This window comes from Cydia splendana, chromosome 6 (genome assembly GCF_910591565.1).
Source record: "Cydia splendana chromosome 6, ilCydSple1.2, whole genome shotgun sequence".
Lineage (NCBI taxonomy): Eukaryota > Metazoa > Arthropoda > Insecta > Lepidoptera > Tortricidae > Cydia > Cydia splendana.
This window is the reverse complement of record NC_085965.1, coordinates 6940464-6959969: the sequence shown is the minus strand read 5'-3', so window position 1 is coordinate 6959969 and position 19506 is coordinate 6940464. Positions and strand designations below refer to the sequence as shown.

At 38.0% G+C, this 19506-nt stretch overlaps 1 protein-coding gene across 4 annotated transcripts in view; it reads left to right on the top strand.

Moving 5' to 3' along the window:
• Positions 1-19506, top strand: part of LOC134791288 (G protein-activated inward rectifier potassium channel 3-like) — a 70362-nt gene that overhangs the window by 23964 nt on the left and 26892 nt on the right. For all 4 annotated transcript variants that reach the window (XM_063762287.1, XM_063762289.1, XM_063762286.1 and 1 more), the window contains exon 2: positions 8359-8902. In XM_063762287.1, coding sequence (XP_063618357.1) covers positions 8517-8902 — 386 coding nt within the window. In that variant the 5' untranslated portion in view covers positions 8359-8516. The remainder of the gene's footprint in view (positions 1-8358; positions 8903-19506) is intronic.

Here is a 19506-nt window from a genome sequence, read left to right as displayed (position 1 = left end):
ATTAATGTCATAGCTGTTGGATCTCCAAATGAATAAATAAAAATTAATAATATAAATACGGTAAATATCCATTATATCAGCCAAGTCACTATTTTAGCAATGTCACTATCAAACATTAAGTGAAATGGCACCCACCTCAAATCGCCATTTTGGAAGCTGCCAATGAGTCATTGAGAACAGTCACGGTAATGGACTCCACAATAACCTTCCGGTTAATCGTTTTTTTAATAATTCATGTAAGAGTATCAGACACCTTTTTGCAAGACCACGAGTCAGTGGTCTCTGGAGCATTGACCCAGATTGAGCTGTCGGTACATTTGGCAGACGCGCCGATCTAAAATACGACGAGCCAAGGGTTATTCCAACCATCAACGAACCAAACGCACAGACCAACCAGTTTACAAGTGCTCTCTAAACACATATAGTTATTAAGAATCTCGTGGTCTTAGATACAATGGTTTTTGTCGAATGTACAACTAGGTCAAAGAAGAAATATGCCAGTATAAAGTTACTAATTCTGACGTTTTCCGGTCCACATTCATATTCTTTCATGCATGCCGAAAACCCCATTTATTTGTCCTGTCTTTGGTGGTTTACGAGTATTTACGCCGGCCTGTTCATCTATGAATATTACATGCATGTGTCATTGTAAAATATATAGCACTTATCGATCTACAATTCTGTTAGATACTGTCGATAAAATTTTATTACAGTCTGGCTGGCCAGATGTACCTACTGTCTGTCATGTATTAGTACCTATGTATGTATAGTGTATACGAGTATATAAGATAAGATAAAATTGGAAGACTGTGGACTAAATAATAATAATAATGCATTGGCAAAAATTACAATTAAGTAAACTTTGACCACGCTAACTTTGCACAAACTTGGCAGTAAGAATGCAATACATATCCCTGTAAGCTCCATACTTGACGTAGCACTTGGCATACAAACTTAACGTGGTCCGACTCTACCTATTTTTTTTTCACATAGCGTAAGTTAACCAAGAGATTAGATAAAGAGTTTGAAATAATAATATTAGGTCAAACCGTGATATTTTTAAGGTGACAGTCCATTTCCAACGACAGCAGCACTACCATTCATTTTACTATGGAAACTGACAATAACACCGACGCGTTCCTACTAGTAGTGCAGCTGCGGTCAGAAATGGAATGTTACCCTTGACACGTGATATTTGACAGAGATGATGCATATTAAGCCACGTCAAGTCTTAGTGTCAAACTAACAGAATACAAAATGTTAATTTCGATATGAACATGAGAAGGTCGCTTTTTGTCTATATGAAAGGCGTATATTAGTCACAAACGTGTAGAACAGTTCTTCTTATAAATGTGTTTCGAAATATTTCGTTCCGCGATGAGTCGTGTGGAAATTTTCATGAAATGTAAATTTTTCCTAGAACTGTAGGTAAAGACATGTGTGCACAACTGCACCCTACGTTTATTTATCTAAACAGTAAACACTGAAGATAGCTGTAACCAACTGTAACGTAATTTGTGAAAAAACCGGGCAAGTGCGAGTCGGACTCGCGCACGAAGGGTTCCGTACCATAATGCAAAAAAAAAAAAAACGAAAAAAAAGCAAAAAAAAAAACGGTCACCCATCCAAGTACTGACCACTCCCGACGTTGCTTAACTTTGGTCAAAAATCACGTTTGTTGTATGGGAGCCCCATTTAAATCTTTATTTTATTCTGTTTTTAGTATTTGTTGTTATAGCGGCAACAGAAATACATCATCTGTGAAAATTTCAACTGTCTAGCTATCACGGTTCGTGAGATACAGCCTGGTGACAGACGGACGGACGGACGGACGGACGGACGGACGGACAGCGAAGTCTTAGTAATAGGGTCCCGTTTTACCCTTTGGGTACGGAACCCTAAAAACAAATGTTTGATATCTACCTACTTTTACTTAGAGTTATAGTCTGTAACTTTAGGTATTTAAATAAAAGTAAACAAATAATTACTTAGTACATTTTCGGGTAGTCGTAACATTTATTGGTTAACCAACCAAATACAAAACTACCTGGATCAGTCACTGAATGACCCGACTTTAACCTACATTATTTGATCATGTAATGTTTTCATCTACCCTCAACTGGCTTAAGGAGCCATTTGAGGGTAGATTTTGTTTCCTTTTATTTAAATACCTAAAGATACAGAGTATAGACCAAGAAAAGTCTGCAGCGATTTTGATAGGACACGCAGTGCGAGTGTTATTTATAAGTACGTAATAATTTCATAGAAGTATGACGTTTAAAATAACACTTGCACTGCGTGGACTATCAAAACTGCTGCAGACTTTTCTTGGTCTAATTGTAGTTCTGACGGATATTGAAACAACAGACAAAGCTAATTGCGTGAGATTATCAATCACAAAGTGTGCCAATGTCATCATTCATGTTAAAGTTCTACAAAAATGTGACGTTTATAACGACACACTGTTTGACTTTGTCAAACTTTTGTTCAGTTCCAGTCGGTGCATAGTTAGCTTAGACGGACTCTATTCAAATATCCGTCGTGGTGAACAAAAAATAATAAATGATACCAATTTGAGGTCTATAAGGAATCGGCCATTGTTAAAATTAAATTACGTATATTTTAAGTTTTGAATACGCTTGTGAGATTTTCTATTTGACTTAATAGGTATATCATATACTAGCTGTGCCCGCGGCTCCGCCCGCGTGGAATTCGGTCTGTGTCAGTAAGCGGCTAATTTCTAATCCTAATTTCTCTCCCTCTCCCCTGGAGGCGGAACTTGAAGTAAAGTTGACAGATGGATATGCTAGAGGCCTGTAGTCCAGATAAAATATTTTACAATTAGGTACCACTAAATAAAACTACACTCCAAAATCAATAGTTTTTTTCGCCCTTATTCAAATTTTACACGTGATTTAAACGACAACAGAGTAGTAAGTAGTTGTATATCGGACGATACAGTAAGGTATACGCGCGCGAGCGAAAGCGAAGCGGCCTGCCTGGCTAGAGCGCCACTCACCGTGGTCTTCTTCAGACTCCTGAGGAAGACCACGTGCCCCTTTTAACCCAATGCGTTGCGAAACTTTCGCGAATGATTCGATTTTTTTCGGGAAGGCATGGTAATGCGTATAAAATGCGAGTCCCAAATCGTTTGACTCCGCAAACGACCAGTCGGCCGGATTAAGATATTTTGATGCCCTAAGCATTTCTAGACCATGGTGCCCCCTCTCCCTAGGGCAGTGGTGGGCAAACTTTCTTCATGGGGGGCCAGAAAGTTTAGGAAATTTAAGTGGAGGGCCAGAATTGTAGCCAATTTTTTTTTTGATTTGTGATAATCGTGAGCCAATGCCATATAGCCCACATTCTAATTATTTCATAGGACCGGCGGCGGGCCGGATAAAATCCATTCGCGGGCCGCAGATGGCCCGCGGGCCCGCGGGCCCGCGGGCATCAAGATTGCATTTAATTTTTTTGGTAAATTGAGTGACGTTCATTGCTGCATTTCAGCTGAGAATGGAAATCAGTCACATCATTATATCACGAAAATTGACAGTGCCGCAGCAGTAACGTTGCAACAAAGTACCTAATGCTGCTGCAGTCGCCATATCTTAGAAAGTGATTGAAAACGCGAGCGAAGCGAGCGCGAACATTTTTCGATATAAAAACGCAATTTGATAGACAGTTGTACATTTTTACTTTTAGTATATATGGAAATCAGTCACATAATTTTATCACGGTAATTGACAGTGCTGCAGCAGTAATGTTGCAACAGAGTAATGCTGCTGTAGACGCCATATCTTAGAAAGTTTTTGAAAACGCGAGCGAAGCGAGCGCGAAAATTTTTCGATATAAAAACGCAATTTGATAGACAGTTGTACATTTTTACTTTTAGTATACTTATATAGAAATCAGTCACATAATTTTATCACGATAATCGACAGTGCTGCAGCAGTAATGTTGCAACAGAGTAATGCTGCTGTAGTCGCCATATCTTAGAAAGTTTTTGAAAACGCGAGCGAAGCGAGCGCGAAAATTTTTCGATATAAAAACGCAATTTGATAGACAGTTGTACATTTTTACGTTTAGTATGGAAATCAGTCTCATAATTTTATCACGAAAATTGACAGTGCTGCAGCAGTAATGTTGCAACAGAGTAATGCTGCTGTAGTCGCCATATCTTAGAAAGTTATTGAAAACTCGAGCGATGCGAGCGCGAAACTTTTTCGATATAAAAACGCAATTTGATAGACAGTTGTACATTTTTACGTTTAGTATGGAAGTCAGTCTCATAATTTTATCACGAAAATTATAAGACTGCACTGCACTGGTGGCCTAGCGGTAAGAGCGTGCGACTTTCAATCTGGAGGTCGCGGGTTCAAACCCCGGCTCGTACTAATGAGTTTTTCGGAATTTATGTACGAATTATCATTTGGTATTTACCAGTTGCTTTTCGGTGAAGGAAAACATCATGAGGAAACCGGCTACTAATCCCAATAAGGCCTAGTTTCCCCTCTGGGTTGGAAGGTCAGATGGCAGTCGCTTTCGTAAAAACTTGTGCCTATGTCAAATCATGGGATTAGTTGTCAAGCGGACCCCAGGCTCCCATGAGCCGTGGCAAAATGCCGGGATAACGCGAGGAAGAAGAAGAATTTTATCACGAAAATTGACAGTGTTGCAGCAGTAACGTTACAACAGAGTAATGCTGCTGCAGTCGCCACCCGAATGTCACCTTTATCATATCTCATAATGTAATTGTAAACGCGAGCGAAGCGAGCGCGAAAATTTTTCGATATAAAAAACGCAATTTGATAGACAGTTGTACATTTTTACTTTTAGTACCAACCAGGCGCGAATCCAGGATTTCATACAGAGAAGGGATGGGACAGTTTTCTATCAGCCTAGCTTCGCATAGGGCTCGATATTTAAGAGTCTCAGCGAGGTTGTTTTCATACAGAAAAGATGCAAGAAAGCAGAGCTTGGAATTGACCAAGTTAATTGAATTGGCGAAGTGTGAGCAAGGCAGAAGGCCCAGCTGCGAAAGAGGAAAGCTTGGATTTGGATCCACGCCCAAGTGTAATTAAGGCAGAAGATCAACTTTTCCATAAGGCAGAAGACCTCGCATAAGACCTTACGCCGAACTGCAAAAGAGTGGCTTGAAATCGAATCTATGCATGTAATCACGACTCTTCTACTGGCTTTTTGGCTTCACTCGAAAGCGCTACTTGATAGGATGCTTTTAGTTTTCGGCTTTCACGGGGCCCCTTATAACACTTTGACAGTTAGGTCTCAGGATCGCGGCTAAGGAGCAATTCGGCTTGGCCGACAAATCTGGCGTGCAAGAGAGCAAAATTCGCTATAAAATCGGTAACCTATGTCGGAAAAATCGGTTGGCCGCAAGCCCGAAAGCAAGGTTTTTTTTCCATGACTTTAAGGGCCTCCGCGTAAGGTCAAATCGAAAGCCTACGTTGGAGATGTTCTTACGCTCTCTTACTTGATCCCTACGACCCTTCGTTATAAGATGGGTACTTGTACACGTATAAAAGTTTCATGTAGGTACCTACTCCACGACGACTGCAATGCTGATGCAGCCTGCGCGTTTTTTTTGCCTACGGTTTTGGTGCCCCCTAGACGTGGTGCCCTAAGCAAGTGCTTATTTTGCTTAAAAGGGTTAATCCGGCACTGCAAATGACAGAGGTTAATGTTTTTTTCCTGAAAGTACCCACCTTCGTGGCCATTATTAAGTGCTTAAATGAGGCGATACCTACGTATGAATATGGATTTGATATGGGTGCGATATAATTACGATTAGGTATAATTCATAATAGAGAAAATTTATAATTTTAAATAATTATGCAATTATACGCGTGTTGATATGTGTGTTTATTTTACCACTACGTAACTATGTAAACTCATTTTTAATTTTCTTGATTACTTCATGTTTACTCAGTTCCCCAAAAAATGGCACTGTGCAATGAGGGGCAATTAATTTACTGTCGTTTAATTTTGTTGTATTATTAGTTTATTAAATCTACATAATTATTCAATTATTTTTGTTGATATCCGTACCTCCTCTGAAACTTAGAGTTAATTTGGCAAAATTTTTCCTCGGTGGCTTATTCATGTCACAAAGTATTAAATTCAGCGCCATCTGTTAGTTTACCAGGGTACTCAATAGTGTTAGCACATATTTGAAAAAAGTTTGCCCCTCCTTCCTAAGTAGCGCCATAAGATTCAGGGGCAAACTTAAGTCAATCGAGTGTTGTGGCTACCCCCCCTTTTAGGGGTTGAATTTTTATAGCCTATAACCTGGCCGGGAATTTTCTCGACAGATTAGTAAAGTTTTCATCAAAATCCGTTCAGCCGTTTTCACGTGATGCGCGTTCAAATAAACAGACAAACAGATAAACAGATAAACAGACAAACAGACAAAAATTCTAAAAACTTTTGGAACGTGTTCTGTTATCGATTCTAAGTATTCCCAGCCAACTTTTTTTCAAATATCTTCCATGTACAGACTATCGACCGTCTTCAGCTTTATTATATGTATAGATAGATAGATAGATTGACATTTCTGAAGCGGTGGCTCAGCAGAGCATTCCTGCTCTAAAATAATTGCGTTTACGTAAGTATTTCATTTAATTAGCACGCCAGTGGCTACGAATCAGTCTGTTAGTCTAACCTGAATTAAGTATACATTCATTCCACGTCTTTTTAGTGAGTAATATGTTTCATGCTTTCACTTTTCCTGAGCCATTTTCCTGAATGAGTATTTGCGCAGATCTCATTAGAGGCGCTCCATACAGTATTTTAATAGCACGTCGTGACATTGCTATCTAAACTTCTGACATGGCCGACATATCTTTATATAGCAATAAATATACATTAACTTACATGACTACTTAGGAGTTGATACATATCAGCTGCACCAACATCTATGAAAGCACAGTTAGCGTGTTATATAAAATATTTTCTATAACCTGAATGAAAAGGCTGTTTCGCGCGGTCGTGCACTTTCGTAACCAAAATCGTAACCAAACACAACCAAAATGATGGTGGTTGGTGGAGTGCTGGTGGCCTAGTCACGAGCTATCATTAAGCATAGTTGAAATGGCCGGTATAAACATGCATTCACTTTCGCAAATACGTCGGTGGCTATCAATCCGGCAATTAAAGCGTAGTTAAGCCTATACCTAATATATTGTGATCATCAACATTTAATAAGATTAGAAAATATTCTATAATGAACCGAGAAATAACAATGACTTTGCGAAAAAGCAGTGTTATGAAAGAGCCGTTGCGAAATGATACTTTCACGTTCTTAGATGAAATTTGCTTGTTATTTTTAATGTTCCTGGTGAATGTTAAAATGTGATTACCTAGAAATTTGATTACTAGTTTCGTCTACACAATATGTGTTGCGAAATCATCATATCTTCTAGCAAATTTGGCACCGTGTTGCAACTATTTCAGGGTGCCTTTGAGTGCGCATATTTTTGGGGTTAGACTGGATTATATTTCCTTTACTTTTTTAAACGTATTAGTCAATGTGATAACAATATGTACGAGTCTATATAGGCAATAGGCATTTATAATATCAAATAATTATGGACCCGGATAATTGTGAACGCGATGTCCTTTGGATGCTGTTCATTATACATTTACAGGGGTATACAAATTATAAGTACGGTATAAAAATATGTTTTGAAATAGGACCTTTCATCTGTTTTGCAAATTCTTTTAAAAATACTTAGGTGAAACCCAGCGTAAATATAAAATGGCTAAGACTAGCTGAGGCCTTTACTTATTAGCAATGCCTGCTTTGTGCCTTTCTCTTTAAACAAGCTAATTAGTGGGTTACACAGAAATGGTTAGAAAGCCTTGTGGGATATTAACGGAACACATTTTTCAGCAAACGCATTTCAGAAATATGACACAAACAAATAGACAGTCTTTCATCATTGTTGTTAATAGGTGTCTAAATGTATTGTACGAAACTTGAGTAAAAGTGGGTGGTTTCACTCACGAAAGTAAATGTATTGGCTTTCGAGCAGAACGGCTTCTTATTACGTTTTAGTTCGTAATTTGCAAAAAGACAAATTGCGGTTATTAAAGTAGAATAACATAGTATAGCGCATACTAAATATTACGTATGCAATTATTAGGGCACAGAGATTTAACTATCTAATGATTTCCGAAACATTAAAGTTTGTCAACAACTTTGTTATTCTATGGATTTTACATATATCTAGTTTATTAAAACACATGTGTTATTCTCTTGTGTCTCTAATACACACTATCAATCCAATCGCATAATACTTATCAGACTCTTTTATTAATAAAACGTTTCTGTTGTTTCAGTGTCAACATTTCTACCCCAAACATTATGATTTACAAATGGATATTATGATAAGAGTGAAGTGTTGCCAAGAAACTAAAAACCCAAAGTGACGAAGTGCCATTTGGTGTCTGTAGTGCTACGTTCCGCTGCTCACTTACCTGTTTATCAAATCGTTACCATGTCGGACAAGACTACATCGTCGGTCGGCCCGAGAAGTTTCGAGACTATTTCCGAGGAGGATGGACAGGATGGCTCGCCCTGGGACAAGTTGTTAGGAGACGAAAAGAGTACTGTTCCTATTATAATTAAGACCGAAGCTTCGAGCACGACTTCTAGAAGCGGAGAGGAGGTTTCCCTACATCCTCAGGCTATCGACTTGGAGTCCAACAAGCTGACGCGCTCGAAGAGCCTGGTGCATCAGAGGAGGAACAGCAGCGGGCTTCTGGCGGCTATCCCGCGGCAGTTGAGGAACTCCTTCTCCTTGAGAGGGGTCCACAGCGAACCGTCCAGTGTCAAAGACGTGCCCACCACACGGAATGACAGCTCCCTCAACCTTCTACTTAGGTGAGTCATATGACATACTAAGTTCACTGAATAGCGAAATGTGGTTGAAAAGAACTTAGACAAATGTTAATTCTTAATACTTGTATTGTTCTTGAGCTATGGTAGGGGAGACCGAGGTGAGTTGTGACAGAGGAGAGTTGTGACATTGTCGATTTTTTGGAATCTATTAACTAAAAACTAGGTCACAATAGCGCGCGTTTGTTAGTTCAAGTTGCGAGCTAACAAACGCACACTGTTGCGAGCTCACTAACAGTTATTAAATTCCAAAAAATCGACAATGTCACAACTCTCCTCTGTCACAACTCAACTCGGTCTCCCCTACGTCTGTAATTGGAGCGGTAACAAAGAATGCCGTTATTAACTTATTCGAACAAAGTTGCATACAAAATTGTTCTTATAAACCATTTATTTAACCAGGTTTCACTGTACATGCAGTGTAGCGTTGCGTTGTCATGTTAAATTATTGTTTAAACTACACTATAGTAGGTACCTACATACCGCCAAGTGGGGCGTGGGGCTATTAAATTAAGATTTTAAGTAGTCCATTAGGTATACACTTAGTTATAAGACGGTGTACAATACAGCACTATTATTAAAGGAGAATTAATCATCCGGAATTCAGTGCTCGATTTACCTCTCTTTGATAAAAAAAAAACATTGCAATTTAGTTCTTGTAAATTATAAATTATAATAAAGAGCATAATTACTGTGTTAATGACATAAGTAATTATGAAAACAATGGGTTATATAAGTTAGACACGATAATAGGCCGTGCGTGTCTAGAAATTTCTCCACGGAGTTGTCATTGAAGACAGGTCAAGAGCGGCCGGCGCCGGCGCCCGTGCGGCAGGCTTCGCGGCCGCGGCTATTGCGACCCACTGGCGCTAATTGAAACCCTTCAGATTTATCTATTAACATTACTGCTGATTTATATGATTTATCTGCTGCATGGACACATTTTAAAATAACAGAAAAAAATACCAATCCCTCTAATGGCCGAGATCGGCTTTTTTAACCGACTTCAATTTCATAGAAGGAGGAGGTTCTGTATTCGGTTGTGGCTATTTTTTTTTTTTTTTTTTTTCTATGTACGTTCACCGATTACTCCGACATCCGTAGTCCGATTTGAGTAATTCTTTTTTTGTTTGAAAGGAGCTACCTCCGAGTTGGTCCCATTTTAATTTGGTTCTGTTCTGATGATGGGATCCATGAGGAATTGAGGGAACTCCTCAATTGTTAAAGGCACATGCATGGTGTTTTGGGCGTTTTCTTAAGCAACTCGAGCATTTTCTCCCGAAAACCACCAATTTGATGAAGTAGACCTGATGATGATGATTATTTTGATGATAATGATGATGATTTCTTTAAATGTAAGTATGTTCAGCGATTACTCCGGCACCTGTGATCCGATTTGAGTAATTCTTTTTTTGTTTGGAAGAAGTTACCTCCAAGGTGTTTCCGTATTATTTTTGGTTCTGGTCTGATGATGGAATCCATGAGGAATTGAGGGAACTCCTCAATTTTTAAAGGCACGTGTTAAGTGATTTCGGGGTTTTCTAAAGTAACTCGAGCATTTGCTTCCGAAAACCACCAATTTGATGTACTGCAACTGTAGCCTTACCACGAGTTTGACATTGACACATTCGCTAACAAGTCGTTATTCCCTAACAAGATGCATCTAAATGTAACTTTTTATGCATCTCGCTCACACTAAGGTTAGTACGAGCGAGATGCATAGGAAGCAAGTTACAAACATGCTAGCGAATATATCAATGTCAAACTCGTGGTAAGCTGGTAAGGCTACTGATCGGGGATTAGGGTTAGGAGTTAAGGGGTCAGGGATTAAGGGGTCGGGGAATGGCGGTTGAAGGGTTGCTGGTTCAGGATCGAGGGGTTCCTGGATCAGGGGTTGATGTGCTGTGAGGTTGAGTGATCGGGGGGCTGAGGGATTGGGTCAGTGGCGGGGCGGGCGGATGGATTTAGTTGACAGGAATTATAATTTCCTAGACGGACTCGAGAAAATTTCTGGTTCAGGGTCGAGGGGTTCCTGGATCAGGGGTTGATGCGCTGTGAGGTTGAGTGATCGGGGCGTTGAGGGATTGGGTCAGTGGCGGGGCGGAGGATGGATTTAGTGTAGTAGCGACAGGAATTATAATTTCCCAGACGGACTCGAGAAAATTCCTGGTTCAGGGTCGAGGGGTTCCTGGATCAGGGGTTGATGCGCTGTGAGGTTGAGTGATCGGGGCGTTGAGGGATTGGGTCAGTGGCGGGGCGGAGGATGGATTTAGTGTAGTAGCGACAGGAATTATAATTTCCCAGACGGACTCGAGAAAATTCCTGATTACATATTTATTAAAGAAATAGGTACACGAATTTAGTGTTAAACATGATCTTGTTTTTCATTCATGCGTCGCGCTCTTAACAATGCGTTAAAACTAAAAATGGAAAAATAAAAACTTTTTACAAAAAAAAGCAAACCGACTTCAAAAAGGATGAAATAAAATATTATCCTTTTTGAAGTCTATGCGTTACCAACTGATATGTTTGAAGTCGGTGCCAAGCCAAGTAGTAACAATACCAGTCAAAAATAATCAGCTTAATGGCTATAAATCCCATTAGAACTGTACTAATAACTATTACAAATGTGTAAGTAATTCTGTCTGCCTCTTTGTCGTCTTTTCATGGCTAAACAACTGAACCGCTTTAGGTGAAATTTGGCAAGAAGGTAAATTTCTTGAATTGTTTTATATTTTGAAATGTAGTCCTCTGGATAAGGGACGGGAAATTACTCAGTCCCAATCTCACACTTGCGTGCTAGAGACTGTTCGAGCATTAGTAAGAAATTCTCTTTAAAAAATACGACGGAAAAAAAATGCATTGGATTTCCACTAATGTGCCGACAAACATGGTACAGACTGCGCCAAGAAGGTTTGATCGTGTGTTCTGAGGTGTGTTCTTAGATACAATCGACGTCAAAGATATGTTTACACTTTTGCACCTTACACCTTTGTTATAAGGCGAAAAGTGTAAACATATTTTTAACGTCGACTGTACCTACAGAAAGTATGTTCATTGTCGTCGTGTAAGGCAATCCAACGTAGGTATATCCTTATCGAATCGCACCAAAATCATGGTATGCTTCAAAATTTGGCTTGGCACCGACTTCAAACATATCAGTTGGTAACGCATAGACTTCAAAAAGGATAATATTTTATTTCATCCTTTTTGAAGTCGGTTTGCTTTTTTTTGTAAAAAGTTTTTATTCGCTTTTTCTTTATTAAGTAAAATTATTTCAGTATATACCTATAAGTATCTATTTAAGATAATTACAAAAAAAATGGTTTGTAAAAGCCATCACTACTGTGGACGATAAATAAAAGGCCTAATAGAGTGGTATGGTAGGTATATACATATATACACCTAAGTAATGATTTATTATTTAGTATCCCACGGGTTAAAGAAAAGTACCCCTTTATGCGTATTAGGGTTCAATGAGAAAATTTGGTTTTATATCCCTTAACTTTGGAGAAACGTTCTGTACTTAGGTACACAGTTCTGTAGTTAGGTGCTCAGGTAAGTATGACCCAGCTACTTCGTCGTAATTGATATTTTGATATTTTGTATAATAAATACAAATACCTTTTGTATAATAAATACAATAAATACAAATACATATATAATAAATACAAATAAATATTTTTTAATTATTTTAAAATATACCTACTAGAACTAGTAGAACTTACCAGGCTTCGCTTGCTTCGACCTACTGGAACTAATTGAAACGCCGTACCCTTCTGATTTATTAGCTACTTCAGTATGAGACGGCTGATAACTTGAGCGTTTATAAATATATTGGTTAGAAAAAGTTTTAATTTTACTATTTTAATGTTACCACGACTATTTTACCATAACTTTTAAAAGACAACCATTCCGGTCGAAGCCTAAGGGCTCATTTAGACGATGCGAGAACTCGTCGCATGCGAGTTTCATTACATTGCGGTTTTTGATCGGTCGGTTGAATCGGACGTAACCAACAGTCCGCAATGTAACTAAAATCGCATGCGAGTTCGCGCGCCGTCTAAATCAGCCCTAATGAAGACTTAACTGTAGGTAATTATGTTTCTGAATTTTGTAGGTACGATAAGTCAAAATAATTACGCATTATTTTCATGTCACATTTATTTTACGAATACTCTTTGGACTGAAATAAGAGCCGCCCAAAACAGTGATCACCAGAACTATTTATTTAATTACGAACGCTACTTTTTTATACTTTACAAGCAAGCTTTTCAATAATATATTTCAATTTTAAAATTTAAAAATGACAGCCGGTATTTTCATTCAACATTTTCAGAAAACCAAATATAAGTGTGCCACACACTTCTAGTAACTAATCGTATGCTAAAACTATTTTTATTTCGATACTGCTTAGAAATTATGCGCCAAAATGACGCCAGGAAAGGCACAAAACGCTTTCACGCACCGTATTCGCATGCAGATTTCTGCAAAGGAAACGGACGTCCTCATACAAATAGCCGAATGCAGGAAACGTCGCTAGACAGCCGAAAACAATGCTTCATTGACAATATTATAATTGGCATAGACCTCAGGGCCACTGACTTTGTCCTCTTTAAACATTGTATTGGACTCCTATCGGTTCTCAGATTGCGGATTGAACTAAACTAAACCAAATTGATAATCAATACGGTAGTGGATGATAAAGGTCATTAATATAGTGGGACATAAAATAGTAGAAATTAAAAAATGCAACTTAAAAAATTTCATACTAAATTATTGCAATGTTTAAGCACTTTACGTCAAATATGTGACAGTGGCGCCCAAAATATTTTTTCTAAAATTTCTTGTCGGTTATACTATACCTACGACTGGAGCGTTTAGTGTGCATACGCACACGTATGTATACCCAGCTTTATTTATCCATGTTCCAGTTTTCACCTTAATTGTTTTATCCCGTCTGCCACTTGTTAAAACTATCAATGTCCCCATACACTATCAGCTTTTCAACCCCATTTCGTACACAATAGATGCCATAACCTATATTATGGTTACTACTCAGAAAACACACTTTTATTGTGACGCAAACGTTTTGCATCATTGGAATTATAAATTTTAGATTTACGCGGCAGCTTGATGACGTTATAGAGTTACCCGAATAGATTAAAGCTGATACTATAAAGTTGACTCCGTAATGTCAGAGATATGATAATGAGGACACGATTCTGCAATGATCCGATGACGTCAAAGACATTGCTTGAATGCGGAGCCTGTATTTTCCATGTCATACAGAGCCGTGGCGTCACAGGCTCACAGGAAAACCAGTTTTATTATGATCTCTAATTATGCTTGTTTGATTTAAAGATTAAAGTCACATTTATGTTGGTTCTTCCAAGACGAGCACTTTGTTGGCAATTTGAACACGCAGTGTGCACTCAGAAGGATTGAAGAGCTATTTGCCTGTGCTCAATGGTACAAAGGTAAAGTTATCTCAATGTGACGAATGAGATTGTGCACTTGGAAGGCTCGGGTGTTTATGTTAGTCCAATCATAAAAACACTACGTTACGGTCTTTAGCTATACCCACAGCAGTGAATTTTCATGAATATTACCGCTTTTTCATACGTCACAGCGGATACATTCTATCTACTCAGAAAAGTTGGCTACATCGCATGGCAATCGATGTATGACATATGTTTGATGGAAGAGGCACTGCAAGATGAAGGTTACTAGAACTGAAAAGTAATACTCACTAGTTAGGCATAGAATATTTATCCCGATAATTCAATGAATGTGACGAGTCAAATATTCAGATTTTAATGAATGTACTTATAAATTACAATAGAAGTTAGAAACGATGCTTTGAGGAAAAAAAATAGTCTAAATTTGAAAATTTTCAGCTTCATTGGAAGTCGGGAAGTGGGTCAAATTAAATTTTAAATTTGCAAGTTTTGACCCGTACAAACATAGTTACATAACTACATACAGTGCGTGAGATCTTAGAAGAACCTTCGTAATTTAGAAAAAGACTTCGGTTATCGGCGGTAACGTACGAAGGTGATACTGCTGTTCTGCTTTCTTAATAGCTGATACAACTTTTTGAAGTTATCGTAAAAAGTTAAGTGGACAATTAGCATCAACATAAAATAAACCCTAATCTAAAGGCACTTAAATTAAATTTCGATAGATAACTATATTGCGATTAGACTTATTGTCATAATTTAAAGAAAATGGAATCAGAATTTGAATTTCGACCGGAGGTAAATTTGAAAACAGAATGTCATCTCACCATGTATCGCTTCTGGAAGAAATTATATAGAGCTGAGAATACCTATTGCATATTGGATTTTCTTCGATCATACAATCAGACGTGGCACGCACACGCATTAAAAGACGTATTATTACTGGGAGTGTCAATGGACGAATGAGTAGAGGGCGTGCACCCAGAAGATGGACAGATGTGGTCCAAGACGTTACCAGGACCTCCAGGCAACTATACAAATGGCTGAAGATCGAACGGCCTGGAGAGCAGTGACAGAAAGAATAGCCCAATAAAGTCACGTCCCTCAGTCATGAGGTCACGACCAAGAAGAAGGAGAAGTAGATTTGAATTTATAATATAAAAGTAAAACTTCAAGATTAGAAAATTGCGTTAATATTACCATTTTTAATGCTATGGTGTGAGCCTATCATCATCACTATCGGAGTCATGTGTATCAATTATAAATTGGTCACTGTAGTTATCAATTCTATTTTCGTGTTTACGGAAATTTTCTTCACATTTAACTGCGTGCTGACAAACTTTTCGCCAGTCTTCCGGACCGATCATATTAACCTTTTCTTGGAGAAGATTCCTGATGCTTGTCATGTTCATATCAACATTACGCTGGGCTACATATTGTTTTATTTGAGCCCATATATTTTCGATAGGGTTAAAATCTGGGTGATACGGAGGTAACCGCAGAACAGAATGACCATGTTCAGCCATTATTTTATCTATTGAATATTGAATATGTTCTGGTTTGTGTTTTGAGATAATTTCGTAAATATCGGGTTTGTTTAGTCGGGTGTTTACTGGAATGTTGCGAGTTTTCAACCAATCTATCATATCTTGTTTCCGGGTATTAGAATTTGGCATCTTTTCGGTATGTTTGTTGTGATATGGGGCATTATCAACTACTAGCACGGAGTTTTGCGGCAAATTTGGAATGAGCTGATTTTTAAGCCATTTCTCGTAGTTTTCGCTGTTCATCTCCTTATGATAATCTCCCGTTGTGTCCGTAGATTTGTACATAAGCAACGCACCAGGTATAAAACCATTTTCACTGCCGGCATGAGCTATAATAAGACGTTGCCCTTTGGAAATTGGTTTTTTAATCCCTGCGTTGCTAGAGTCTGACCAGACTTTGCCATTAACGTGCGAGGTGTGTATGTACGATTCATCCATATACACTATTTCTTTTCCTTCTTCTCTACATTTTTTTATTTTAGATAAAAATTGTGTCCTTTTAAGTCGCACATCATGTTTTTCCATTAAAGTTTATCGGTTATCTTTGGTTTTGCAATACCGAAATCCCAATTTTCGTAAAATTTTTCGTAGCGTGAACGTAGAACCCTTGAAATTTATCGCTTCTATTAATTTCAATCGCAAATTTTTCAAATTAGGGAGTTCTTTGAATCTATAATGAAAGTCATATACCATTCTCCTGATTACGTCGTAATCAAAACTATCTAAATTTAATAAATAATCTTTTTTCGGTCTCTTTCTCTGTGGCGTTTCAAAAGGCATAGATGGAGATTTTTGGTTGGCGTCGTTTAAAATTCTTTTTAAAGTACTTTTTGAAATGCCTGTTGCTTCTATCACCCGGTCTTGAAGTTTATTAAAATATTTACAATTATCTTAAAAGTTGCCGCTTCCTTCGCAAAATATTTATATACATTATATACAATTTCCCGCGATTGACTATTTACAGATATACCCTTTTTGAAACGTGTCTCCATTAAAATCAATTTTTTAAAATATCTCATGAAATAATAACGAATATATTATGGTGGTATTAATTGCTCTATATAGTTCAAGACGAGAAAAACGACTGCACTCTTTGGGTGTTGGACTGCCACTAATTCGTCAACCAAAGTAATTGAAACTGTCATTTTCTATTACACGATTACGTCCGATTATAGCCGAGACCCGAAGGTTCTTCTAAGATCTCACGGACTGTACTTACATAAGTACATTGCAAGTTAAATAAAAGCTTGTAATCAATTTGCGTGCCCGTTGCTTTTCACTAAAATAAACAATTAATTTCGTATTAATTAATTAATTAATTAATACGTTCCAAGTATAGATATGTTAAAGAAAGAATTTCGTACTACACTTAGGCATGTCCAGTTAATTCATCACGCATCAGAAATCTTCACATTCTTACATACCTATAATTTAATACTCAAGAGGCCAGCTTTCTATTTTAATTAAACAATTAATTTGCACCTTATTGACCGCTGTACGGATTCCTGGCACGAACTCGGCGAGGCCATTCACTTCCTTCAACGAACCCAACGTGATAACATGGGGACCGTTTATATACTTGAGAAAGATTAAGCATATAGATAGGCAACTCTGTAGTGACTGTAGTAATAGAGGGCAGAACCTTATTCAATAAGCCTACAAGTTTACAGGTGTAAAACGGCATTTGACACGCGCTTAACCAATGGAGGCGGCCGGTTCGGCCAGTGTCGCCGCTTTAGACTTGTAAAATTCTAAAGCTTCACAACATGTGTCCCAGGAACATACTTGTACTTGTACAGCAATGTAGTTTGTAATACATATTAAAATGTACTTTGTAACATATAACATGCTTAATTATTTTACCCACCTGACGAAGCCTACGTCGCGGATTTGAATTTGTCAAACGTAAAGTTGATTTATGTTGTCCAATAAAGATTAGTATTTTTTTTAAACACGAAGAACTTTTTAGAGTCACGGGCCAACATCAGGTAGTATTTTTCAGACGTAGGTGTGAGAGCCTGAGGTCCTATATAAAAATAAAAACCATCAGTGGCGGATTTGCCCTAAGGCCAAGTAGGCTAGGCCCGGGCCTAGGGCGGCAAGATACTAGGGGCGCCAAATAGTGGCAAAAAATTCGCTGATGATAACAAGAAATAACTCAAAATGCAGTCAATATGATGGGTGCTGATGCTGAGAAAGGGGCGGCTCTGTAGCCACCCTGTGGCCTGGGCCCTAGAGCGGCAAAGACTGCAAATCCGCCAATGAAAACCATGGACTCCAATGAGTGCAACTCGGACAAAAAGCTGAGATTACCTTGGCTTTTAACAAGTATTTCATTTGTAGGTACTAGCGTCCAGTGACAAAAGGTCACGAAATAAATACCCCGAGAAAGTTAAACCCCAGAACTTGTACACTTACGAAATCATTACTCATACCTTTTCTTATTCTTATGAGTAACTTGTAATATTTACCTTTACTCAATGTTATTATTAAAGCATGAGTAATATTGTCATCGTGAAGCCATTAAGTATGTTATTACTCGTGAAATAAGTCTAAGAATCTTAATAGGGATAAGTATAACATTTCTATCTTGCTGCACACTTCATAAGTCCCTCAGAGAAGTTATATCTCTTAAGCTTACAATGATTTGATTAACAACAAGTTTAGAATATATGTATAGTTAGGTTACCTAGGTACCGTAAACTGCAAAGTTTATTTAGTGACCTCCCCTGCATAGATTTTCGTAGAGCGTGGAGTGGGGATGTCACTTAACTCTGCAGCTTACTGTACTTCACCTTGTTCTGAACTACGGTGATGCTCATCTGTTTATTTTTGTTCTGACCATTCGTGCAAATGTGTGAGGGTATTAGTTTTATGTATAGCGTGCGTCCACGCATGTTAATATATGCCAATGCCACCATTCTTTCATAGCGCATGAGGATTTCAAACGCTACAACACATGTGTCGTTTGTAAACTGGCATCATACGTTTGCTGCTATTACATTTACTCAACGAGCGCGAGTGAGCGTTCGCGAACTAGTAAAAAATATCTTTTATAACACATTGTATTATTATGGGTTTACATTTACACTGTGTTTAGGGATCATAATAACACTGGTATGCGCGTGGCGATGTTTTGTTGGTAATAGCGGTCGGCCCTGTACGTTATCACCACGTGGCGACCTAAATTGGCCTACCGTTTTCATGCTCCCGCTGTGTGGGAGTCCGATAGTATTTAGTGGTTACTGTGCTATATTTATGTTAAAATGTAGCATAAACTGAATATTGTAGGTATAATTTGCGTGCTTTGCTAGCGTCATAGGTAGGTATATTATGTTCCATGTTCGTGAAGTAGTGTTATGTATAATTACCTAAATTCTTATTTAAACTAAGACTTTTAATGTTTTTTACATTTTGATAAGTATATATTAAAGATATGCCCATCTTTATTTGCAATCGAATTTACGAAAACAGCTATAAGATATTTTCTTAAGGGTTGACTACCTACACTTAAATAAGCGACTACGAGTATCATAGTAGTGAACAGTCGCTGATCTCTGTTTAATAAAATTCTATAGGA